This window comes from Haliotis rubra, unplaced genomic scaffold (genome assembly GCF_003918875.1).
Source record: "Haliotis rubra isolate DU_JTF1 unplaced genomic scaffold, ASM391887v1 Scf80, whole genome shotgun sequence".
Taxonomy (NCBI): domain Eukaryota; kingdom Metazoa; phylum Mollusca; class Gastropoda; order Lepetellida; family Haliotidae; genus Haliotis; species Haliotis rubra.
This window is the reverse complement of record NW_025767524.1, coordinates 2,213,709-2,239,561: the sequence shown is the minus strand read 5'-3', so window position 1 is coordinate 2,239,561 and position 25,853 is coordinate 2,213,709. Positions and strand designations below refer to the sequence as shown.

Here is a 25,853-nt window from a genome sequence, read left to right as displayed (position 1 = left end):
TTCAATAATAGAAGATGTACTTGATACGAATGCATTCGAAGTATTTTCCATTCTGAGTGCTCCAGATCTTGGGTCCAGTTTCACAAACCAATCATAACATTACGACAGTCATAACTCCTACATTTTAACATAGACTTTGTGAAACAGCACCCTGGTTAGCCATAAATCCAGCCCTTTCACTGTTTTCAGATATTATGAATTATAAGAAAGGTTGTTAATTGTTTTAACCAATATACCAGAACACAAAATATGTTGCAATACAAATCATTTGAGAAGCATATCGCAGTACACTTGAAATATCATGCAGTCCTACGTTTCTGTAATATAGGTCAAATTGACTGATCCTTGATGTATGAAAGAATTTATCATTATTATTATTATCATTGTTATCATTTGAGTGAGTGAGTGAATCTAGATTTATGTCCCTTTAAGCAATATTTCCACAATCTATCCGTGAAATGAGCTACATATACTGTGCACATTTCTTAAAATTGAACCTGGGTCATCGGTGTGATTAATGCATGCCATAATAACAACTGTACTCTCCTGCCCACTGTGGTCAGATAGTCATGGTCTGACAAGGTGTTTGTTCAGGTTATCTGTTCAGGTGTCAAGGTCACAACAGCGAAACAGCTGTCAACCAATTCAGATCGGGCATGACACTTGATTTGGATTTTCTACGCAGCAGGTGTTTTTCTGACCCCTCCTCCCCGAGCCGTCTCCATAGGGTGCAACAACATGTGTCAAATATCAATATATCTGTCACATTAATTGTCGTTTTTGATATTTCTAAGCCAACTGTATTGTCTAGACTTGAATGGCTCTCTGTTCGTATTTTGGAAACACTTTTACATGTTTACATGTACATTCACCCTAATAATTTGCCATGTTTGATGATATTATAAATTTGGAAACGCACATGGTACATTTTCGTAATTCCGAAATGTAGAGGTTTGTCTCCAAAAGTAAAATCACTTCAAAGGATCAAATGTATTCTTTTGATATGACAAAATATAATTTTCAGAGCTGGATATGTCGGACATTTATGTTTTGAAACCACCGGAAACATTTCCTTTGAGACAAGTTGACTGAAACACCATTATGTCATAAAGCTAAAACTGATCAGGTTTCAAGGTTTCATGTATTTTGCTGGGAATTAGTTTTATGTTATTTTCATGTACATACTGTGGGTATGTTGTATAACTGATGGCCTGTACAATGGAAGCTATACGGAAGAAGAAATATACATAGGACATTGAAACTGATTGGATGATGAAGTCACACTGTTTGTTTGATATGAAGTCATACAGGGTAATGGACACGAATCCAGGACAAAATCCACCCCAAAATTGCAACCTAGGACAAATTCCACCCGGACAAAATCCACCCTAAGAAAAAAAAACCTGATGACATGTTTAGTCACAGAAATGAATTTTATTCATATCAGTCATTCATAATCGATACCAAAAACAACCAAAATACATATGTAAGCACATTTTGTAAGCACATTTTTGCATATATAAATATGACAATTGCACATTTCACATTTATGACTCATTTATGCATCAATACATATATAAATATGACAACAGCATATATTTTCACACATTCAAAAACATGAGTATAAAGGGCTCCAGTCAGGCTTGCAAAAACATCTTAATTCTTTAAGGGGATTACGTAATGATCAAAGTGTGAGACTACTTAATGATTAATGAAAGAGGATTAAGTAGTGATCAAAATGTGAAAAAATGGAGAAACCTTTAATGTTTGAAACAACATCTAGGAACAACAGCCAATTAAGAAAACGTAAATGCTATCAAAACAATGCTTGAGAAAAACAACTTGATCAAAGATCAGGACACACTAAAACTTTTAACAATAGCAATTTGAGAAGGGTGGAATTTGTCCATTTTTTTGTTAAGAAGAGGTGGATTTTGTCTTGGGTGGCAATTTTGGGGTGGATTTTGTCCGGTCACCAATGGACACATGTTATAATTACAGTGAGGTCAGGGATCAGTGGAACACAGACACACTACCAAAGCTATTGTGTTAATTATTAAATATGAGTATTATATTGTTACTGTAATGTATTTTCATATGTAAAATATTTGGAGGTTTTAATAATCAGTACAATATTTGTAAAATGTTAAAGAGTTCAATTCTATTAAATCTACTATTAAAGATGTCTGCATATGGACCTTCAGTAAAGCATGCCTGGCGCAATGAAACATTTGACTTGAGTAGAAAAAGTAATACCCTCTTAATTCAGACCAGATGACATCTTTAAAGGGACACCAATAAATCTAGAATCTTTAGGTGTAATAGGGGTCATTGAACCCATGTTAAGGCCTATTTATCAGCTGCTATATGAAAATAATGATATCATTATATATAGGTGGTTGGGAAAAATATCTCTTTTTTTAATTCCAGATTAGTTACTGACTGCTAGTAAGAAACGAGTAGGTCATGTAACTGTATCCCTCCTGTACAGAAACTGAAAGACAACTTATCTGGGTTTGTATTTTTTATTAGATGAATAAGTTTCATATGTATTTTTGCCCATTTCTTATGAACAGGTGATGATAAAGTTTCATTCAAGTTAATTGTAAATATATTGGGCCGAAGCATATTGTCATGGCAACAAAAGTAATAAAACACTATAGAAATTCTACATGTTGTAAGGATTCAGTGCAAGTGCACATAAAAGCATGTTGCTAGGGAAGTAGTTTATGCTGTGAATTTTGTTCAGTTGGTACCTGTATGTGTTTTGAACCCACATGAATTACATATATGGACAAATGGTAAAATATCTCCTGGGGGCTGATTATCTGTAAAATTGTATGTCATTTCAAAACATATGTGACTAATATTGAGGTCAGCTATTGATTTTGTAACTTGTCATCGATGGATTGGCTTTTCGCCATGGACAGTGTGATCAGTTATCACACCTCAGGTCCAGGCTGCGAACACACACCATTCCAGATATTGACTTCCCCCCCTTGAGGATTTGTAATGGTATGCGGTTGAGTGTCTTATGACCAAGAACTTAACTTTACAACTGCGATGGGAACCCTTAGTGTCAAAAGATACTAAGATGTCTTCACGGTGAGAGGAGATGTGCCGTGTTGACAATCCTGCACTCGTCACCAGACTATCAATTGTCAATTATTTTTCGAGCTGAGTTGAAGCTGCCGCGGAGTCCGGTTTAGCTATCCCAAGCAGTCAAGGACATTCTCCATTGGAATTATTTGATAGCCTGTAGGTCCATTAGAAAGAAATCTCACCAGATTATTACCTCATATATCAGATACTCCCACAGTTTTCAGCAACCAGTTTACATAATACTCCCATCTCTGGGACCTGTGGGATCATAGTGCAATCTCAGTCAAATCAGGCCACGATTTCTCGAAACAAACTTAAGTTTTTACTCAAATTTCAAACTGAGTTTGACAATTTGAAACAGCTGAATTTTTAACTCAACTGCATTTTTTAAATTAAAAAGCCCAAACAACTGAAGTAATCTAATTACCAAACTCAAATTGTCTACTATGTTTGAGTTTAATATTGATTTCAGTTTATTCTGGGAAATGCATTTTTCTGTGTTTTCTCAAATTTGAGTAAAAACTCAAACTTAAGTCAAAACTCGAACTTAAGTCAAAACTCGAACTTAAGTTTGTTTCGCGAAATTGGGGCCAGATCTTTTTCATACTTCCCTTTATGAAACTGCTATTCCTAATGTAAAAACTCACTTTCTGTTACTTCTTAAGTGACTCTTACTGGAATTTGTCAAGTCTGCAATTTAGTGAATTTGGGACTGGTGATGTATTTTGGGGTGGTGTGGTGGCTAGGAGGTTCTTAGACTAACAGTTAGGCCCTGAATATATATAATTTTGATAGTTACAAATAAACCCATTTAAATTGAAAAGGAGCCCAAGTGAGTTGCTTCATTTAGGGCGTAATCATTGCAAGGAAGGCTAGGCAGTAGGGAAATAATGTGGTTCAGGGACTGAGACCGACTAAGTATTTTCTGTGTACACCAGTGTGTTGATGGTTGTTATATGTTTGGATGATCCATGTCTTCATGCCCTCCCCAAATATGTGTATGGTACCATGTGGTTTTCTTCTATTAAACCTTCCAAATGGCATATTGGATTCTTTTTGCAAAATTAGTAAGCAAAGTGCCAGGGCCACAAGAGACTGACTTGTGAAGATCTGGGTTAGAATTGGTCTTCAGCAACCCAAGTTTGTCTTAAGAATTGTCGTAAGAGATGACTTACGGGATCGGGTAGTCAGACTCGCTGACTTGGTTGACACATGTCATCATGTCACAATTGCATAGATTGATGCTCATGCTGTTGATACTGGATTGTCTGGTCCAGACTCGATTATTTACAGACCGCCATCATATAACTGGAATATTGCTGAGTCCTGTGTTAAACAAACATTCAAACACAAAAGACTATTACAGATTTATATACGAGAACAGAATAACACTGTCTTGTCTGTATCTGGAAATGCCACAGAGAGTCAGTACAACCCACCAGCCTTATGGTGAGAGTTATTCTTGGTTGATTAGTCAAACCCCTGCTGCATTACGTGATTGTTTTCTATCTATTTCACTAACATTTAACTGGCCTTCCCCTAAGAAACTGTCAATTCTTGGGTCACAGCACCTGATGTGCATTTGTTATGATTATGTTGTCTAACAGAACAAGTATTCCATTGCAAACCAAACTACATCCCTCACTCACTCACTCACACACACACACACCTTGTAGTCCCCGCTCACACTTCAGGATATGCTGTGGTTGATTCCAAAGAACCCATGACCAAAAGTAATGTGAGTATTGATAATTGAATGTGATGATTGTTGTCCCCAGAGAGCTCACGAAGAACATACCTGAAGTACAAGAGAAAGCTGGACCACCAGACTGCTTTGATGGAGAAGAGACAGACAGCAGACGACACTGTTCACAAAAAGATGAAGACAGGAAAGGATGATCTTGAGGTAAGTGGAGTACCTTAGATTGATCGATGGAGTTACTGTGACTCATTATGTTTGTCAGCAGACGATGCAGTCTTCAGTGAAATCAGGCCTGGACCAGACAAACCCATGGTCATCAGGGGTCTGTTTTATAAAGTAATCATAGCGCTACGACAGTCGTAAGTCTATGTTAAAGTATGGGAGTTAGTTCACCCAGGCCTGGACCAGACAAACCCATGGTCATCAGGGGTCTGTTTTATAAAGTGATCATAGCGCTACGACAGTCGTAAGTCTATGTTAAAGTATGGGAGTTAGTTCACCCAGGCCTGGACCAGACAAACCCATGGTCATCAGGGGTCTGTTTTATAAAGTGATCATAGCGCTACGACAGTCGTAAGTCTATGTTAAAGTATGGGAGTTAGTTCACCCAGGCCTGGACCAGACAAACCCATGGTCATCAGGGGCCTGTTTTATAAAGTGATCATAGCGCTACGACAGTCGTAAGTCTATGTTAAAGTATGGGAGTTATGATCAGTTTATGTTAAAGTATGGGAGTTAGTTTATGTTATCACCCAGGCCTGGACCAGACAAACCCATGGTCATCAGGGGTCTGTTTTATAAAGTAATCATAGCGCTACGACAGTCGTAAGTCTATGTTAAAGTATGGGAGTTACGATCACCCAGGCCTGGACCAGACAAACCCATGGTCATCAGGGGTCTGTTTTATAAAGTAATCATAGCACTACGACAGTCGTAAGTCTATGTTAAAGTATGGGAGTTACGATCACCCAGGCCTGGACCAGACAAACCCATGGTCATCAGGGGCCTGTTTTATAAAGTGATCATAGCGCTACGACAGTCGTAAGTCTATGTTAAAGTATGGGAGTTACGATCACCCAGGCCTGGACCAGACAAACCCATGGTCATCAGGGGCCTGTTTTATAAAGTGATCATAGCGCTACGACAGTCGTAAGTCTATGTTAAAGTATGGGAGTTACGATCACCCAGGCCTGGACCAGACAAACCCATGGTCATCAGGGGCCTGTTTTATAAAGTAATCATAGCGCTACGACAGTCGTAAGTTTATGTTAAAGTATGGGAGTTAGTTCACCCAGGCCTGGACCAGACAAACCCATGGTCATCAGGGGCCTGTTTTATAAAGTGATCATAGCACTACGACAGTCGTAAGTCTATGTTAAAGTATGGGAGTTACGATCACCCACGCCTGGACCAGACAAACCCATGATCATTGGTAGCAGCATCAATCAAGGACAGTTAACAAGATCACAGTGGAGTGTAGGTGGTTACAATGGCTGCATCTCAAGCAATACATGATGGAATAATAAGAGAGTGTACAGGTCACACATCAAAAGTGATACAATGGCACATGTGTGCATGTGAGCATAAAAACATCAGATTTCTGTTCTGTGAATAATTTACATGCTTTGATTTTATGTTTGTGTGTTGAAGTTAATAATTTCATTAATACCCTATAAAGACAGGGTTGATAATCAACATTTATCACCTGTGAAGCAGTAAGAAGGCTCCGTTGGTCTCCTCGGTGATAATTGCATCAAACATGCAGAATTCCTGCATCCTCAAATAGCTGAGGTTTCGCATTCTGAGCAAGTCCTTCCTCATAATCACCACAACATGCAATAGTCATCATTACCCACAATGTAATTAGTTCTTCTAATGAACTAATAACAACCAACTTTGATTAGCCCGGCCTGACTTGCCTGGTACCAGTAATTTAATCAACATGGCCAGTTTTTTAGCCATTTAAAGACCTGCCAGTGTTCCATTCCTATTCAAACTGGTCATGTGATTAACATCCCTATTAAGAAAGGGATCTCTTTTATCAGAAGAAACATTTGAAAGCTACTGATTAGAGTTTTTATATGTTTTCAAGTGAGTGGTATCTTTAATACCTTGAGCATTTGAGCAATTTGTGACTGCAGTTCGCTTGTATAATTTCAAAGAAAAACACTTATCAAGAAAGCTATTTGTCGTGGTGGGTATGTGGTGGTAAAGAAATTTATTTGTTATGGTAAGTACAAAACATCAGTGCAAGAGAAGAATTGGTGTCACTTGGCCAGTGTAACATTGGATATAAAAAAAAACATGATATGAATGAATCATCAACTGCATGATGACACTGGATGCCGCTCGGTAAGGGTAACGCATATAAAATGGTCAGTTGCCACCCAATTTTAGGTTCAACACTCAAAATAATAACAAAACGTGGTATATTCTAATTGTTTGATTGGCATTCTAGAAGTTGGTGAGTCCAAGATGAAGCATACAACTTTAGGGATGACAACTTCTTGAGTAGTAGATACAATAGCGGTCCGAGATCAAGTCCAACAAAAGCCTCTGTAAAGCGTTATTTCACAAATAAAGCTTTTGTCAGGCCCTTAGATCTCGCCCCCCATTGTCTACTACTTTTGAACCCCCAGTTAACTTCCCGACCCCACGTGGCACAATAGTGTCGCTATGACCGCGAATTAGCACTTGACACTATGTTGCGTTGACCTCGATGAAACAGTTTAATGTGAATCGCCTATGATCTCTTTGGTGTTCGTAATAAAGGCTTGCTGGGCTTTTCGTACCCCCTGTTCTATGTACTTTTTTTTCTCGTCTTTGCTGATAGCAGACTTACGAGACTTGGACCAGATTATTTGTTTCATCTTACGGTACTTGTCGATTTCAGAGAGGATTGAGCGAAACTCCTCCTCCGAGATCTTACTGTCAGTGAGTGCCGTGGAAATACGCTCACTTACTGTGTTCAGCTTTGCTTCGGCTACAACCCTGATCTCGTCGTGTTTCAACGCTTTATGATGCAGTCTGTGGGATACAAACTTAAACACCAACCCTGCCACCCCTACCACCCCAGCTGTTATTTCAATGCCTAGCACTATAGGTGCGGCCACGATGGTTGCTAACAACCCAACACCTGCCGCCCCTAGTCCCATGCTGGTTGCCATAAGGGCAGTATCAGTCCCGTCCACGATATTGAAAGCTCTATGGTACTTCTTATATAGTGCTTTCCGAGTGTCGCGGTCTTGTTCTAGTTGGTGTTTTACATCACATAACTGTCTCAAGCGGAACCCGTCTACGGTTTCCAGGGTCTTCGCTACTTCCTCTACGACTGGGTACAGTCCCATCCTATAATATATTATATGAGATACTTTTTAACTTGTGTTTCCTATGGGTTTACTACCTGTTCAATATATTTGAAACTTATAAGGTTTAGCTTATCGTGCAGGGAAATAGGTGAGAGTTTAATGGGTAAATCTGTGATTACACGAGACTCTCGGGGATGTGAAGGTGGATATTATACTCCCTGTCGGCCCCCTCGGTATATGGTGATACGGAAACGTTCGTGAATGCCCATGGTGCCATGGTGTATTGTCACCCCAGGTAAAAGTTGCTGCCCTCTATCAAAAGGATCATTATCTCTTAGCTGGACTTCTATGATGAGTGTGGAGTCCGGTTTCACATCCAATTGGGAATCGGGCACATCAAACTTTAACCCTGCGTTAAATTTACTGGCACTATTTATCATGTTACCCGTGTGATCTGGCATTAGATGATGTTCTATAGGGCCCCCTTCCGTAATGAAAGACCCGATTAAGATACCATTGTTTCTAATTTCAGTGACAGATCCATGTATCCTTAAAGAGACGTAAGGTCCGGTGAGGGTCATGTTGATCAACCATTCGGGCTCTATAAGGTTGTCTGCCACAGGCACCCGCCTCTTAAGCGCAGGGCATACGAGGTGCCATCCACGCCAGGCTGATCGAATCCCTCTATGCCTCCTAGACCCCAGAGTGTGATTTTGGGTAGATGATCGGCCATTGCCGCCCGCCTATACACGTTATCTTTTAAGTGTAGGATGTACGAGGTGCCATCCACGCCAGGCTGATCGAATCCCTCTATGCCTCCTAGACCCCAGAGTGTGATTTTGGGTAGATGATTGGCCATTGCCGCCCGCCTATACACGTTATCTTTTAAGCGTAGGACGTACAAGGTGTCTTCCTCGCCAGGCTGATCGAATCCCTCTATGCCTCCTAGACCCCAGAGTGTGATTTTGGGTAGATGATTGGCCATTGCCGCCCACCTATACACGTTATCTTTTAAGCGTAGGACGTACAAGATGTCTTCCTCGCCAGGCTGATCGAACCCCATTGTGCCTCCTAGACCCCCGAGTGTGGTTTGGGTAGATGATCGACCATTGCTGCCCACCTATACACATTGTCTTTCAAGTGTAGGACGTACGAGGTGTCTTCCTCGCCAGGCTGATCGAATCCCTCCGTGTCACCTAGATCGTTAAGCGTGGCGTTGGGACGATGATTGGACATTGATATATTACTATTACGAGATAGTTTCCAATTGTTTTTCTGATAATTTCTCAGGGGCGCACTTCAACCCCATGAAGTGTATGTTGTTGGGTAGGAAGATCTTGGTGAGTGATATCGTGTCTTCCACGGTCACGATGACCTCCTGGAGACTGGTGTGGGAGTCGGCACCCACCCGCACGTAAACAGTGCAAACCTGATACTGGTGCCGTTTCACCCACCAGAGTTTGACCCCCTTCACGATTTCGACTTCATCCGGCGATGGTTCCCCTAGGTAGACTTTGATGACCAGCGTGGAGTTTGCTGGTAGACTCTCCAGGATGTTGACCACGCCTTCGAATTCAGACACCAACTGCAATGTCACGTTTTGCACTCCCGGTTTACTTGATAGTATGTGGGCTGCCATACTGGCGGCTGGGCTGATGACTACGCTATGGCTCTGAGCCGGGACGTAAGCCACGAGAAGGGTTCCGTTGTTCACGACTTTGTTTAGGTAGTTGTCTTTGTTCTCCGTGAACACGTAGGGGGAGCCGAGCCTAATATTGAGAAACCAGTCGACTTTAGCGGGCAACAACACCCACTTGTCGTCGTCGGTGAAGACGAAATGTATATGGCTTGTTTCAGGCAAGCGGTCGCTTCTCTCAACATCTTCTATGTCGAACAGTTTGCCTCCGAACGATGGGTATACTATCCATTTATCATCACAGGTGCGGACTAGGGTGTACCGAGTGTTGACGGTCGCTCCTGAGGTATCTACTATGTCACCTAGGGTTCCACCGGAGGGGACTTCAACGCGTTTGTAAATGTTGTTTTTCAGTTGCAAGGCGTACAATTTACCATCTACTCCGGGTTGTTGAATCCGCGTGTGTCCCCGAGGTCGGAGATCCACGTATTGATGCATTTTTTCAACCACATTCCGGGGCCTTGTGCGCTAGTCATTTTATGTGCAGCGTTATGCTGAGGTATCCTATATTCACAGGATTATGCTTTATATCTAACACCGATATTATCAACTCAGGGATGTTGCCCCGAGTTAACCTCTTATACTGCCGCGGTGAAAACGACTTGGTTCTACCGTCGTTGTATTTATCCGTTTTCACCGGTACGGCTCTCAGTATCGTGGAAGGGTGACCCCCTTGAATGTTGTCCGTTGTGCTCAGCTGGCCGAGATGAATGCACAGCTCTCGGTACGGTACTAGGTTGGGTAACTTCGTGCCTGTGACGGTAGTTGTTGGTTTTATCTCGTCCGGCGGTATCCCGAGTGTTCTCGCCAATGGCCGGCCGAGCCTCAAGGGGTTTATTCCGTTGTTGATTAACACCACTGTGCCGTTTGAGTCGTTTATCTTGAGTTCGGCTCCCAAGGGTTTGAAGACCTCATCACTTAGCGAGCACACGCTGTAGTAGCCGTCAGTTATCTGGTTGCGGGTGCCACTGACTAACAGCTTGTTGTTGTTGACGTTGATGTTAGTCCATCACGGTAGGTAGGTGATATCGCAGAGTGCGACTTCGAGTTGACCCGACGTGTTATCGATCGCGTGCATCAACTGAACGGACTCGCCGCTTGTTATTCTTAGGAGTGTTACGTACATGTTAGAGTATATATACTCATTATATAATACTTTAAAAACAAAGGAGTGTTTTACTCCCCGGGTGTGTTTTACCCTAAACTTGACATAGATTTCCCACACATGAAGATTGTGGTCGACGCTGCTGGGATGTATTTCAGCGCTCAGTTTATAGATGTGTTCGACCGGTATAAGCTTTCAGTGCCTAACGTCAAGGCAGTCCACGCATGGTTCAACAACCCGATGCAGTTCTGGCAGAATCAACTCAACTTCACCGTGTGGTGCTCTACAACGGGGTGTGGTGTGACATTGACCGACACTCGGCGTGGACCGCTGAGTCAGTCTGTGTTCACGTTTCACGTGTACTACCAGGTCAGGCGTATCCTCAAAGAGATCAGCTCGGCCCCACAGGACAAGGCGTGGGGCGCAGTAAACAACCAGTACGATAGACGGGCCTACTGAACGTATTTTGCAACGAATTCAAACTAAACCCGGCGATGGATTGGCGCTTGCGGGGCGGGTTGGGTATTCCATATAATGGAGGGCCCACCCGTGAAAGAAGTCAGTGATGATTTACTGAAACGAGATATACTATGCCAGGACTTTGCTTTGTCGAAAGTAATGAATGGCGAGATGATCGTATGAACTTTAAAGGTGGTGTTGCTTTCACCGTCCAGAAAGTGGAGCAGCCAACCGCTGGACGGTTGGAAAATGTTCATGCTGGACACACTGAGAGGGTTCACTCATGCCGGTGTAATCAGATTGAATGACTTCGATTCAAACGCATCGTGTGGGCGCTGTTGTTGCGCGCAGACGCGAAACGCTCCAACATCCTCGGTAAGGGGACTGCTTACAACGCCAGAAACAGTTCGTTGTTAACGCTTTGAGGATGCTATCAATGCTCCAGTTGATCTCCCGAAAGTGCCATCAAATGCTACCAAGACGCGGTTGGAATACGACGGTCGAAGTCGACTACATGTTCGACGCGGGACTGTACATGGCTCCGGAGCGATATGCAACTGAGAGTAAAAAGTGGTAGGCTACAACAACGAAATAGTCATAGCCACGCAGACCAAAAGTTGCGTCAACCCCATGTTAACACCCCCACGTCCCACCACCCACACATACTGGTGCGATGGGTATAGTCGCACCACCCCCAGAGCCTAGGGTTCAACCCACACCCCCACAGCCCCAACAGCAGGCGTCCAATCAGCAGCACATCGACCGTAAAACAGCCCTGGTGGTTGGTGGGGTAGCGGTCGGTTTGGAACTCATTTGGTTAAAAATTCCTTAGTCGCTACGTACACCAGACCCGCCACGGCGATGATGGCTGCCCACAGGTTTTGACAGAGCCACTTGGCAGTTTTAGCCAGAGCGTCAGCAGCCACGAGACGATGCTACCCAGGATGCCGGGCAGGGCTTCGGCGGCCTTACCAGCGAGTATAGCCAGGGCCTCCCCGAGGGATTTCAGGTGTTTTTTTATCCAGTCTCTGACGCCACCAGTGGGTGTTGGTGGTGGTGTACCACTGCCGCCGGCAGGCGTCAATGCAAAACTAGGGTTGATATGATGAAGCCCAATGCAGTCAGAATGCTGTCGATAGTAATCCCTTGCTCTCAGAAGAGGATTCGGATCCTGTCAGCTAGCGTGGTGTCTTCATTTAGGACTCGATCGATGGTTTCCCGTACGCGACTGATCTGGGATCGGAGGGCTTCCCGGTTCGAGGAAGCTGATTCCAACCGAGTCCGTCTGCTCTCGTCTTCCAAGTTTTTTATTCTCTCCTCGATACGACGTTTCATATCATCGTCCTCCGTTTCGGTGAGCGATGTGCTCGTCGACTTGTGCTAAGTTTCCCCATGTTGTTCACGAGTTCTCCGCGTACATGTTTCAAGTCTTCGTCTAGGCCTCGCAGTTCCCTCAGGGTAAATTTGAGACCCAGCAAGGGGTTGGCATGGTACGTGGCCAATATTTTTTCGAGACTGTCTGATGTGTCTTTAGCTTGTTGGGGCATATCACCTTCACCGCTGAGTTCGGCCCTGGCTGCCTGCAGATCTTGGACGACCTTCGGGGGAAGCTTAGGCCGTGTGCCCCCGTAATCTATGAAGCCTAGTTCATCACGGATCAGTTGACTCCCCAGGGCTGACTCTGAGTGTTGACAAAGCATACGGTCCTTTCCGTCTTTTTCATGATATCGACCCCGGGTGAGCCTTCAATGCTTGACTCCACTTATCAGGTAAACTTGGCATAGTCTTTATGCGGCTTGATGTTGTCTCTGACAAACTGCATACGGTTGGCCAGCTGTACAAGTTCAGCACTTAAGGGGTTGTTCATGAATGTGGTGTTATCCTCCAGTCGGTGACCATCATCCAACAACCCCAGCAAGATAGACCAGAATCAAAACAATGCTGCTGGTTAGATTCCCAAACCTGGGCGAGAGCCAGACCTTATCATACCAGGCTTGGTTCGACTGAATCGTTCAACCTCACGCTGACCTCCGACAACGATCAACCGCGAGCTAGTGCGAACATAGGTCGAGCCATCATCAAGAAAAACCACCATCAAGATCACCATCAAGATAACGAGGTGTTGAGCATCGACGACAGCGACGTGTTTCACTGCTACGGGGACCTCTGGAAAAGCGAGGGAGAACGAGTCAATGACGATACCAAGGTATCAGCAAATCGACTCGGTTGTGCGTGGGGTACGGCTTCACGGCAGACCAGTTAGACAAGACCTAGGACGGTGAAAAGGCCATCGCCCAAGCGTACTGGAACAGGTTCTGCGTGCCGCTCGACTTCGAGTTGCTCACGGGACACGCGCCATTTTACCAGGCCGCGCTAGGTGATAGGCTTGAATACGAGTTCACGTTTAACGACTACAGCAAAGTAGTGCGTACGCCGAACGGTGATGAGGCCAGTTACACAATCGACAACATCTCTCTGGAGTTCGACATGGTCACTAGCCCGGAGCTGGCCAGGCAGGTTCGAAACCAGTATTCGGGGAAGGTGACCATCCTGTACAACCGCATACTGAGGCATAGATCGGTCGTGCGGGATAAGAGCGACACTGTGTGGAATATCAACCTTAAACGTGCCGGCGCGATCGATGAAAGGCATCCTGATCGTCCCCGTGGAGGATTACGAGCCGTTCCGAAGGGACAGCGAGAAGTTTTTCAACCCCAAGATTGAAAAGGTGGAAGTGACCATCGAGGGCGTGCCCAACCAGCTGTTCAGTCATGGTATGAGGGCATACCAGCAGTGGGATGAGATAAAAAAGCTACCGGCTATCAAACAACACTCACACATAACCAAAAACCTGGACCTATCCTCCGTGCAGATCGGTGAATACCTGACCACCAAGTACGCGCTGTGGTTGGACATCCGATCTACCGATGACGATAAATTGCACGGCAGCGGTCGCCGCATCGACAACGGTAGCAAGGGGATAACCATCCAGATTACCAAGAAGGCTCTACTCGCGGGCAAGTTGATATCTGTACGTTATTATGGACGCGCAACTTGATATAGACAATGGGAGATTCGTGCAAGCCATCTACTGATGGCAGTAGGGCACTGCCTGCTGGCGGCAAGCCATCTACTGATGGTGGCAGGCCATCTATTGATTTACCCCGCGACCCGCACTGCGCCATAGTGTGCGGGCAGACGGGCTGTGGGAAGACCGTTTTCGTGCTGGATATGTTGGAGGGGTACTACCGGGATATGTTCGACAACATCGTTATCATGTGCCCTACTTTGCACATGAATAGAACGTACACGGAAAGACCTTGGGTGATGACGGACCGGACGCATTACAGAGTCGACCCGGGAACATGTCTGCAGGACTGGTTGAAAGCTTATCACAACAAATTCAAGGGGGAGTCGACGCTGTTTATCCTGGACGACTGCAGCGCTAATCGTGAGATATCAAAAAAGAGAGACATGCTATCGTACCTGGCCTTCTCCAGCCGGCACGCAAAGCACAGCGTCTGGGTACTAATGCAGAAGTTCAACTCGGTGTTGAAAGACCTCAGGGAGCAGACACGATGGGTGGCCTTATTCCACTGCAAGGACAGGGATTCGTTCGAGGAGTGTTTGAGAGAGAACGATGTGATGAGCAAACATGATAGGGAACGTGTGAAGAAACAGCTCGCTGAAACTAAGCATGCTAAGCTCATGCTCAAGACCGACCAACCCATGGCCTATAGGGTGTATTAGCTTATCAATGCTAAGTAAATGCTAAGCAAAGCTAAGGAAATGCTAAGCAAATGCTAAGCAAATGCTAAGCAAATGCTAAGCAAAGCTTAGCTCTTAGCAATTAATTGTTACGATGGTTGTTTTTGAAGTTCTCGTCGTGTGCAACTTAACCTTCATTTCGCTGTGTTTCACCTGCATCGGGTATTATATTATTAAAACTAAAACTTGCTTATTACATTATAAGATGGAGTGTGATGAATTGCTAGAACAACTGTTGGTGCCACAGTCGCCACAGGTGAGTGACGACAAGCGAGAGAAACTGGTGGCGTTAGAAATCGATAAAGCCAAACATTACTTTGGGGACTACACTCGATAAAATTACAAAATGTCACTAGAAGATATCGAAAGCTATAGGATCGAGGCTATGACCCAGATCTACACTGGTATAGTGTGACCCAGATCTACACTGGTACCTTCCCATTCCCATTCCCGGAACGTTGACTTTATCTGTGGGGGGACCTCGAGAAAGACCCTTTTATTGAACACGCCTTTGAGCTCTATCAGCTGCATGCTGTACCACAAATACAGTATGTTTTAGCCCCGTGACGGAGGCCAATTTAAGGTTATCAAGATGGATGCTGCAAAGCATTGCCAATTGTAAGGAGGGGCAAAATAATAATTATAAAAAAAGTGGTCTATACAAGATGGATGCTGCCCTAAGAAATGACAACCACTGAGGTGAACCTCCCTCGGAGCCCCGAGGAAACCAACCCACATCCAACTGGAGGTGAACCCTCCGCGAGGTGACCCAGTCTAGCAGTCACCAGGCAGAAGAACCCTAAAGCTAGAGTTCAGCTGCCGGTAAAAATGTGGTGGCTAAGGAGTAACAAGGGATCGTATTTTGGTAAATGCCGGGGCTCCACTCCTGTTGATTGCCCTGGCATTTTCCGGGAGTAATTTCCTCTTCTGAAACTACGGGAGTCACACGCCGCTGAGATACAAGCTGAGCCGTTTACCTGACCTGGCTATTGAACGATTACAAACAGCGCAAGCTGAGTATGCGCGAGAAACGTACAGAGAATTGATTACATTAATGAACAACTCAGGCGTGAGAACCATGCGTTAAAACATTCCATGATGTCGACGACGCAGCGAGAGAATACTACCTACTAACCGGTAAACAGCTAGAACCACTCCATAAGCCCACACTCGCTCAGTACTACACACCATCCCTGAAGCAGAAGGACCGAGAACTGGTCTTTATCGCGCTGGGTCTAGCAGCGACTGCGTTGGTTGCAAAACAATTAGACTAAGTACTCATATAAGTATACCAAAGATGAGACCAGCCCCGTACCGATGCGAATACATACTTATGGGGAAGACCGTGGCCTGTGGTAGGAGCTGCAGGACTGAGAGTTATAGTTGTTTTCATATAAAGAGTATCAACTACACGTGTTCTGTGTGTGGTGTCGGGGTGAAAGGTCACTACTGCCTATGCAAAGCTCACGGAGCAAACGTAGTTAGACATCATCTTATCTACGAGAAGAAAAAAGACTACAGAAAAGAACGTAGGCACCTCCTCAGGATAGCAGTGTAGTGCCCCAATTAGAGACTGTGCACACCTAGGTATAACAATGTTAAGTGGAAGTTGAGCCCAGGGAAAGTCGTTGCCCTGAGAAGCTGGCAGATGGATGTGGGGACAGTATAGATATCAGTGTCCTCAAACCCATGATTGTTAGCGAACTATATAAGGGTGCTCATTTACAATCATGGTGAAAGTAGGGTTTGATGTACCGTGGGCTGGGCACACTTGGAATTACTTTGATGGTGGACGAGTAGATGTGCATGGAGAGATAGATATACTTGTTGACGACTCGTTGCAAATAATACAAAACACCCTACTATGCTGCGCATGTTCCGGGTGGGTCAAGGGTATAATTTATAAGGTCTATCTAGATATTTACTAAGGATTTTATAGCGCCTCTATTTTTTATCAAGGTTGGAAGAGTTACCTCCCTCGCCGGTGGCCCAATTAGAGATTGATATACTTAGGTGTGTACACAATGTCTACTACTCGGGAGCTCAAGCAGATCGTGAGACAGCGAGGTGTAATTGGTTACTCTCGAATGAGGAAACTTCAGCTGTTGAGATTACTTAACATACACCCCCCTTCCACAGTAAAACAACTAAAACTCCGAGCAAAAGAGCTAGGGTTGACGGGTTATTCCCGCCTGGGGAGAGCCGGGTTAGTCACATTATTAAACGGCCCCGTAGCAAAGCCCCACACTGTGAAACAACTCAAACAGGAGGCCCGTCAGTTTGGGTTAATAGGTTATTCCCGTATGAGGAAGCCACAGCTTGTAGAACTATTACGGCAGAATAGAGCTATTGACTTAGAGTTCATGCGCACTGAGCGCGCTGTAGGTAACTATTTGAGAGGCTGGCGTATGCATGTTGATAGGAACATAGACATCGCCGATATCAAGCCTCTAATCGCTGATAAAGTCAATGAGGAACTAAACGATTTGGGAAGTATAAAGTTTCAAATCACAGTGAAAATGTCACTCGATAAACAGCAGGGGGGAACCCCCAATGGGGTCATTGAGTACGTTCAGCCTTACTACCGAGGTAAACAAGAAGTCGTGACTCATACCGAGACTATAGGCGAGTCAATCGATATCAGTTTTCAGCAGATACGAGAATAACCTAGAACGCTACACACACATGGGGTCCGGGTGGGTCGTGGATAAAATTGATAATGTCTATCTAGACATAGCTAACTACGTGCCATTCAGAGGCGGGTCGTACCTAGACTTGCCCCCCTACTACAAAGCAAAACAGGCCATGGTCAACATCAAGAATAGAGGAGACGATTGCCTGAGGTTAGCTATCAGGTCAGCCTTGTTTCCAGCTGACACTAATTCGAACAGGCCTTCTAGTTATCCCCAAGACGATGGGCTCAACTGGGATGGTATAACCGAACCCACCCCCATATCCCAGATCACTAAAATAGAAAAACAGAATGATATAGCCATAAACGTCTTTGGGCACGAAGGTAACACAACGATCGTGCACAGGGTCAGTCCAATGTTGGGGAAGGGGGGGAACCCCCACCGCGTGATAAATATATTCATGATCAGGCGAGGTGATAAGTATCACTACACGTGGATAAAACACCTCAGCAGGCTGTTGCACGACCAGTCGAAATACGACAGGAAAAAACACTTTTGTGTACGATGTCTGCACGGGTTCAGCCGACCCGACCTGCTGGAATCACACCGGGGGGATTGCCAAGGTGTGGGGCAGACGGCCATATGAGTCAACATGCCCAAGGAAGGCGACAATATCCTAACATTCGCCAACCACAAGAACCAGATGTCCGTGCCTTATGTCATCTCCGCCGACTTCGAAGCCTTGGTCAAACCCGTTGAGGCTGCCGCCGACAGGGCCACACAAGAAACACAGGAGAACGAGGCCTGTGGGTTTGGATATGTGGTCGTCCGATGTGATGGGGAAACGAAAGCTCCCGTAGTGTACAGGGGTCCCGACGCGGCTGAAAAGTTTCTAAAGTGTTTGCAGGAGGAAGAGAAAAGTATTAGGAATACACTATACACAGTCGCTCCCATGCATATGACTCAAGCCGACCGGCTAGCTCACGCCTGCAGCACTCACTGTCAAGTGTGTGATAGCCCACTGAACGGTGATTCGGTGAGAGATCACTGCCACGTCACCGGTAAGTTTAGAGGCGCCGCTCAAAGCGTGTGTAACCTCAAGCTTAGAATCACCCCCAAGACAATAAACATCCCCGTGGTCTTCCACAACTTGAGAGGGTACGACTCTCACTTGATCATGCAGGCCATCGCGAAAGTCGACGGCAACCTGACGTGCATCCCCAACAACATGGAGAGATACATCTCCTTCAGCTTGAATGGCCTGAGGTTCATCGACTTGGTTCAGTTCCTCCTGTCGTCACTCGACAGTCTGGTCAAGGCCAATGATACCTTCCCCATCACTGATCGATACACCAACGCCGAGACTCGACCCCTGCTGATGAGGAAGGGCGTACCCCCTACGAGTACATGGATGGCTGGGCCAAGTTCGCGATTAACTGCCTCCTATCAACCGATTTTACAGCAACCTGGGCTGTAAGAAATATCCCAAGACAACCACCGCCTCGCCGATGTACGATGGAATAAACTGGGCTGTATGAATCTGGGTGACTACCACGACCTGTACTTGAGGACAGATGTACTCCTGCTAGACGTGTTTGAGACGTTTAGGAGGACGTGTTTTAAGCAGTATCAACTCGACCCCGCATGGTACTACACCAGCCCAGGTCTGTTGTGGGATGCATTGTTGAAAAAGACCGGAGTTAAGTTGGAATTGCTCACCGATTACGACATGCACCTATTCATTGAGAAAGGTTTGAGAGGTGGGATTTCCATGGCTACCAAACGATACGCAAAAGCAAATAATCAATACGTGAAGGGCTACGACCCGAGCAAGCCAACCAATCATATTCTCTACCTCGACGCCAACAACCTGTACGGCTGGGCCATGAGCCAGTATCTACCCACAGGGGGATTTGAATGGACATCGCACGAGATTGATGTTATGAGCATCGCGGATGATTCGAGCAAAGGTTATATCCTTGAGGTGGACGTGGAATACCCCAAGGCATTACACACATCACACAACAGCTACCCCCTGGCCCCCGAACGTATGAGGGTTAACCCAGACTGGATGTCTGAGTACCAACATAACTTGCTAGGTGGGCGGGTGGCAGACGTTGAAAAACTAGTGCCCAACTTAATGAATAAGACCAAGTACATCGTTCACTATCGCGAACCTACAGCTGTACCTGTCGTTGGGTATGAGGCTGACCAAAATACACAGGGTGCTTTCGTGTTCAACCAGAGCCCTGGATGGAGCCCTACATCAGAATGAACACAGACCTGCGAAAAGCTGGCCACCAGTGACTTTGAGAAAAACCTCTACAAACTCGGTGTTCGGTAAGACTATGGCGAACCTGAGGAAACGCGTGACCGTGAAGCTGGTTCGGTCGAATGAGGAAGACAAGCTCAGGAGACTGGTAGCCAGCCCGGCATTCAACCGGAGCAAGATATTCACCGACGACCTGGTGGCCCTACACATGAAGAAAAGCCACATCAAATTCAACCGGCCTGTTTTTGTGGGGATGAGCATCCTCGATTTATCCAAACACCTGATGTAAGACTTTTACTACAACAAACTGAAGAAACAGTACGGCGACAGGTGTGAAGTTCTGTACACTGACACGGATTCCCTTCTGATGGAGATTCGAACCGAGAATGTATGAGGACATGAAGAAACGCCTCGATTTGTAATGACACCAGCGACTACCCCAAGGACCATGCCATACACAGCACGGTAAATAAAAGGTCCTTGGTAAGATGAAGGATGAGTGTGCTGGCCCATAGCGCGAAGTACATAGGCTTGAGACCCAAGATGTACTCCATCCTGAAGGCCGACAATGGTGAGATCCGAAGGCTTAAGGGTGTTAAGAAGTATGTGGTGAAACAACACATCAAACACGCCAGATTCAAGGAAGCCCTGTTCAAGACCCGCATCTTCAGGCATAAAATGAACACGCTTAGAAGTGATGGGCATAGGATATACGGACTGACTATAAACAAGACGTCCCTGTCGCCGATGGACACTAAGCGTTGGATAGCTATTGATGGGATCAACACGTACGCGTACGGGCATGAGAAAATTGAACCAAGAACATAGGTGTATATATAAATACGATACCATGTCACGGAACCAGAGAAAGTTTGAGGCTATTTACTACAGCCCGCGTGGGTACTGGAAAGGAGCTAGCGCCATACATAAGCTGGCTAAAATGGCACGAGTACCCCCAAACGAGGCCAAAGCGTGGCTTGAAAAACAAGCCCTGTGGCAGATCTATTTACCGGCACCACGCTACGTGCCTAGAAGGAAGTTCGGTATTAACATACCCAATAGCGTTCACCAGGCCGACCTCCTATTCCTACCCCACGACAAGAGGTACAAGTATGCCCTAACCGTCGTGGACGTTGCCAGTCGCTACAAGGAAGCCGAACCCTTGACCGCGAAAGACTTGGCCCAGGTAGCCCGCGGATTCGAACGCATGTACAAACGCAGTCCGCTGATGTGGCCCACAGAGCTGCAAGTCGACCCTGGGCGGAGTTCATGGATGCCGGTCACAACTGCTAGACAAACACGATACCAAGGTCAGGCATGGCACGGCCGAGCCCATCGCAGCTAAGCCATAGTTGAGAGATTCAATAGGACTTTGGCCGAGCGCTTATTCGGGCATCAGTATACGAGAGAGATGGCCAACCCGGGGAAACGATCGACTGAATGGGTAGCGCGGTTACCTCAGGTGGTGTCGGCCATCAACCACAAAATCATCCGCCTCACCGGCAAGAAACCAGCCGACGCTATCAAACTAAAATCAATAGTGGCAGAGTTGGCTGCACCATTGCGTGGGAAGGAGAAACAGATACCCGATAGGGCCCCGTGAGGTACCTCTACCAGCCGGGGGAATACGAAGGGGACACTTAGGAAACGAGCCACCGATCCAATATGGTCAGTCAAAACTTACAACATAGATAAAGTGGACATCAAAGCCGACGAGCCGAACTTGTACTACTTGAGAGATGGGCCAGGGAGAGGTTTCATCAGAGAGGAATTATTAGTCATACCGTACGGCACAATGTTACCCCCCAAGCAAAATATTTAACACTTACCAAGTAATCCCAATAGTATCCTATAACCAGCTCGCATTAAACTGTTTCCTGTCAACACGACATAGGGTAATCACATGATCAGGAAAGTGCTAGTTCACAGTCATAGCGATACTATTGTGCCACGTGGGGTCGGGAAGTTAACTGGGGGTTCAAAAGTAGTAGACAATGGGGGGCGAGATCTAAGGGCCTGACAAAAGCTTTATTTGTGAAATAACGCTTTACAGAGGCTTTTGTTGGACTTGATCTCGGACCACTATTGTATCTACTACTTTTGTTTATTGGGTAATGCAACGTTTCTATTCTTAGATTGTTATCACATAAATATTAGCTTGATAACGGTGTAAGGATCTACATCAAAACCCTTACAGCTGATTGTGTGTTAGACAGGAACTATAGTTTGGCATGAAATGCATGTGGACCCGTTTTTTTGTAAATATCTCTTCATCCAATGACCCAATCGATCTCAAACTGTGCAAGTGGATGTTTTGTCAGACAACCTAATCACATTGTAAATCACCGATTTTATGCATTTGTATTAAAGAATCTGTCTATGTAACTGTCAACAAAATAAACAGCAGAACGCAGACGGCTTGCAGAGGGAGGGAGCCAATGACCTGTAACAGCGGCAGTGTTGGGTCATAAAGGTCAACGTTTGAGATATTTACAAAAAAACGGGTCCACATGCATTTCATGCCAAACTATACAACTGACTCTTCAGAAAACACTGACAAAGTGGATAAACATTATGTTTTCAGGTTTGTCGCTGAGCCTATTCATTTTAATGTTTAAAACCTGTGGTTCACACTGTTTATCCTTCAATGAATGTCTTTCAGTGTGGCGAGAGCAGTGGTGTCCAGGATACAGTGGGCTGTGTATGTGTAGATGGAGATGGCAACATGGCAGCCGCCTGCTCCAGTGGAGGGATCTGGATGAAGCACAGAGGAAGGATGGGCCCGGTTAGTAACACACAAGAGACTATCAATCTGTCTGTGATTTTCATTCCTAACAAGATGTATCAATGGAAATTCTGGTGCAAGAACCTGCCCTGTAATGAAAGGCTTAACTTCATTGCCCGAGAGGACCATTTACATGTATAATGTTTTTCATTGAGGACTTGGAAGCTGAGGACCTCTAAAGCCCTGAAGCTAAAACTACACAACTAATTTTCCTAATAGACATTATCACAGCCTTAATAAAAATATCAGTTTGATGTATTTCTTGATTGATCATTATGTGATATGAGTGTGTTTGCCCTTTGTTCAAAAGGAAAAGGCAATTTCAGTAATATTGCATAAGGAAATATTGTTTTATTAATGCCACAAGTAATGTTTTCAGCATAATGCTGGTTATTTTCACAATGCTTCATTAGATTTAAGATGCCATTTCTGTAATGGCAGCAGATTTCCTAAAATAGTGATATTATGTAAACATCTTATAAAAATTTCTAGTAGCATTTATTTTTGCCAAGTCAACTACACTAGAAATATTTTGGCCTAAAATTAAAACTGCCCACCCCCAGTGGCAAAATGAATGTAATAGATGTTTCTCTTTCCTTATGAATAGCATAATGTGTGCTATTGTACAAGGCAGAGGTAGTTCAAAATCAGCATACCGTTCTGATTTGTTTCATCAGAATCAGTAAACAACTAATGTGTCACACTGTATCTATTGATCTGGTTTGTTTACATGTCAATGTATCATGACAAGAGATTTTGATGCAAATTTTGTGGATGACATGAGGGCAGGTAGGGCAGGACATGCTTATTCTTTTTGCAAACACATGTCATCACTGAAGTTCAGTGCTCCATGGGGTGGTGGGGTAGCCTAGTGGTTAAAGCAATCGCTCGTCACACCAAAGACCCGGGCTGATTCCCCACATGGATACAATGTGTGAAGCCCATTTCTGGTGTCCCCCGCTGTGATATTACTGGAATATTAGATCGATGCTCAATCAAGCTGGTCATGAACAGACCACCGCCATATAACTGGAATATTGCGCAGCATAAAACTAAACTCATGCACTCTGGTGTACTGAGTTTGTTTGTGAAACTGCCCCCAAATGAGGGGAACCTCATGCATTAGCATTATTCCCCATAGGAACAAGTGGAGCAAAAGACAGTTCTACACTCAGAAGGACTGTACCTCAACACTCTGGGGATTTGTTGTACTAGACACAGGAGTCATTTTGTGGTGTTTAGTGGTACCCTGAGCCAGTTTGTTCTTTAGATGAACTGTTCATGGGTTTTACCGAAGTGGTATACATGTATATCAGTGACATTGTTCACAAACTCCATTACATATAGGAACCATTGTTCAAAGAAGTAGCAAAGATAGCCAGACTCCCTCACTCACTAAGTGAACATGTGGAAGTATGAGAAACTATTGATATTAATGTATTAGTTTGTGAAAGGAATATCTAAGTGGCTTGTGCATAGAGGCAAAAAAGGAGGAAGAATGTGTTTTGTGCATTTCTCACGTTTTACTAGTGTTGGTGGTTTATATTTTAATTTGGGTGGCATTTGTCCGGGTGGTTTTTGTCCAGGTGGCATTTGTCCTAGACCCATCTATAATGACATTGCTTTTAAGTATCGAACTGAGAAAGTGACTCGGTAAGAAGAACGTGTCGTGAAATAGACAAATGAAATTATATAAACTGTTAAATCGGTAATCTACTGTCATAACATATAAAAAGCTTGCGCCTGTGAAATATCAACAAAACACTAGAAAAATAGATCACACCAAAGCCTTAACCGAGTATTCACCGGACAACCCGCTTCCAAGCTGCGCAAACCTATTTCACTGCGCATGTGCTATGAGCGCAGCCCAGCTGTTGAAACCACTTTTTCCCCCAAGTGCTGGGGGAAAATTAGTGAATCGTTTGAACACCGATTTTGCGCGGGTTTTTTTCATCGCGTTATTTTTCAACTTTATAAGTTGAATTTGCATTTTTGATGATTTGTTTTGGTAGGTCCTTTGGTAAGTCCTTACCAAAAGGTATCAGAATCTGCAAAGTTGTGTTTTACGTTGCATGTGACCTTTAATATAGCAAGAGATGAGAGTGAATTCCAAAGGTTAAACTCTTTCCATGTTCGTAATATTCCATTCATGTGGTGGTGTGTGGTCCTGTGCATAGAGCTCATGTGATACATGTGATCTCACTTTAGGCAAGTGAGTTTGTTGTCTCTGTTCATCCAGCAGAAAATGGGTACCCAGTGGGATAAGTCATGTGACTATAACCTTCTAGCACCTAACAGGCAGCTTGGGGTAATAATGTGTTAGCGCCAAGAGTATGCTTACTAGCATGGATATGTGCGCATCATAAATATGCACTATTATTATTATAAGAAATCTGTGGTAAAGCAGTGTCTATTATAGGATTCTGATAGTATCATTAGCATGTGTTAATGAACCACTATCAAACAGCAATAAACCAGGTGTTCACAAACAGTTGAACTCAACCTGCTGCTCTGGTAGCATCCATCACAAGCACACACAAAGGCAACTTAACCTGAGAAAACACCGGAACATATGGTACAACACAAAACAGGGGAAAGTATTCGACATCCTCATCACTGAGGTGAGGTGAAATTGGGTTTAACGTCGTGCTTGAGAATATTTCGCTCATATGACGACGTGCATGCGTGTGTATGTGTAGGTGCGGCTGCTTGTACTAGCCCAGACTGAAGCTGGTTTTATAGTGCTAGCTCACTGAGATACCATGCCGCAGTGAAGCATGAATACCCCACTCAGACACAGTATACTGACTCCGAGCCGACCAGTCCTTGTTGTACCCAATAATGCCGAACGCCAGGCAGGGACCAACAAATACCATATTTAAACGTCTTTTGGTATGACGCGGTCGGGATCGAACCCGCAACATTCCGCTCTACTCCTCATCACTGAAAGATCTCAACACTACAGGGGTCCAATAACAGTAGTCTTACTTCCATCCCACTAAGACCTGTGAAGATCTGGGTTA

General features: G+C 44.7%; 1 protein-coding gene across 1 annotated transcript in view; it reads left to right on the top strand.

Moving 5' to 3' along the window:
* The window catches only part of LOC124261548 (threonine aspartase 1-like), a 99,234-nt gene that overhangs the window by 55,304 nt on the left and 18,077 nt on the right, over positions 1-25,853 (top strand). The window contains exons 7-8 of the mRNA XM_046695863.1: positions 4,881-5,008; positions 22,708-22,830. Of these exons, the coding sequence (XP_046551819.1) occupies positions 4,881-5,008; positions 22,708-22,830 (251 nt within the window). The remainder of the gene's footprint in view (positions 1-4,880; positions 5,009-22,707; positions 22,831-25,853) is intronic.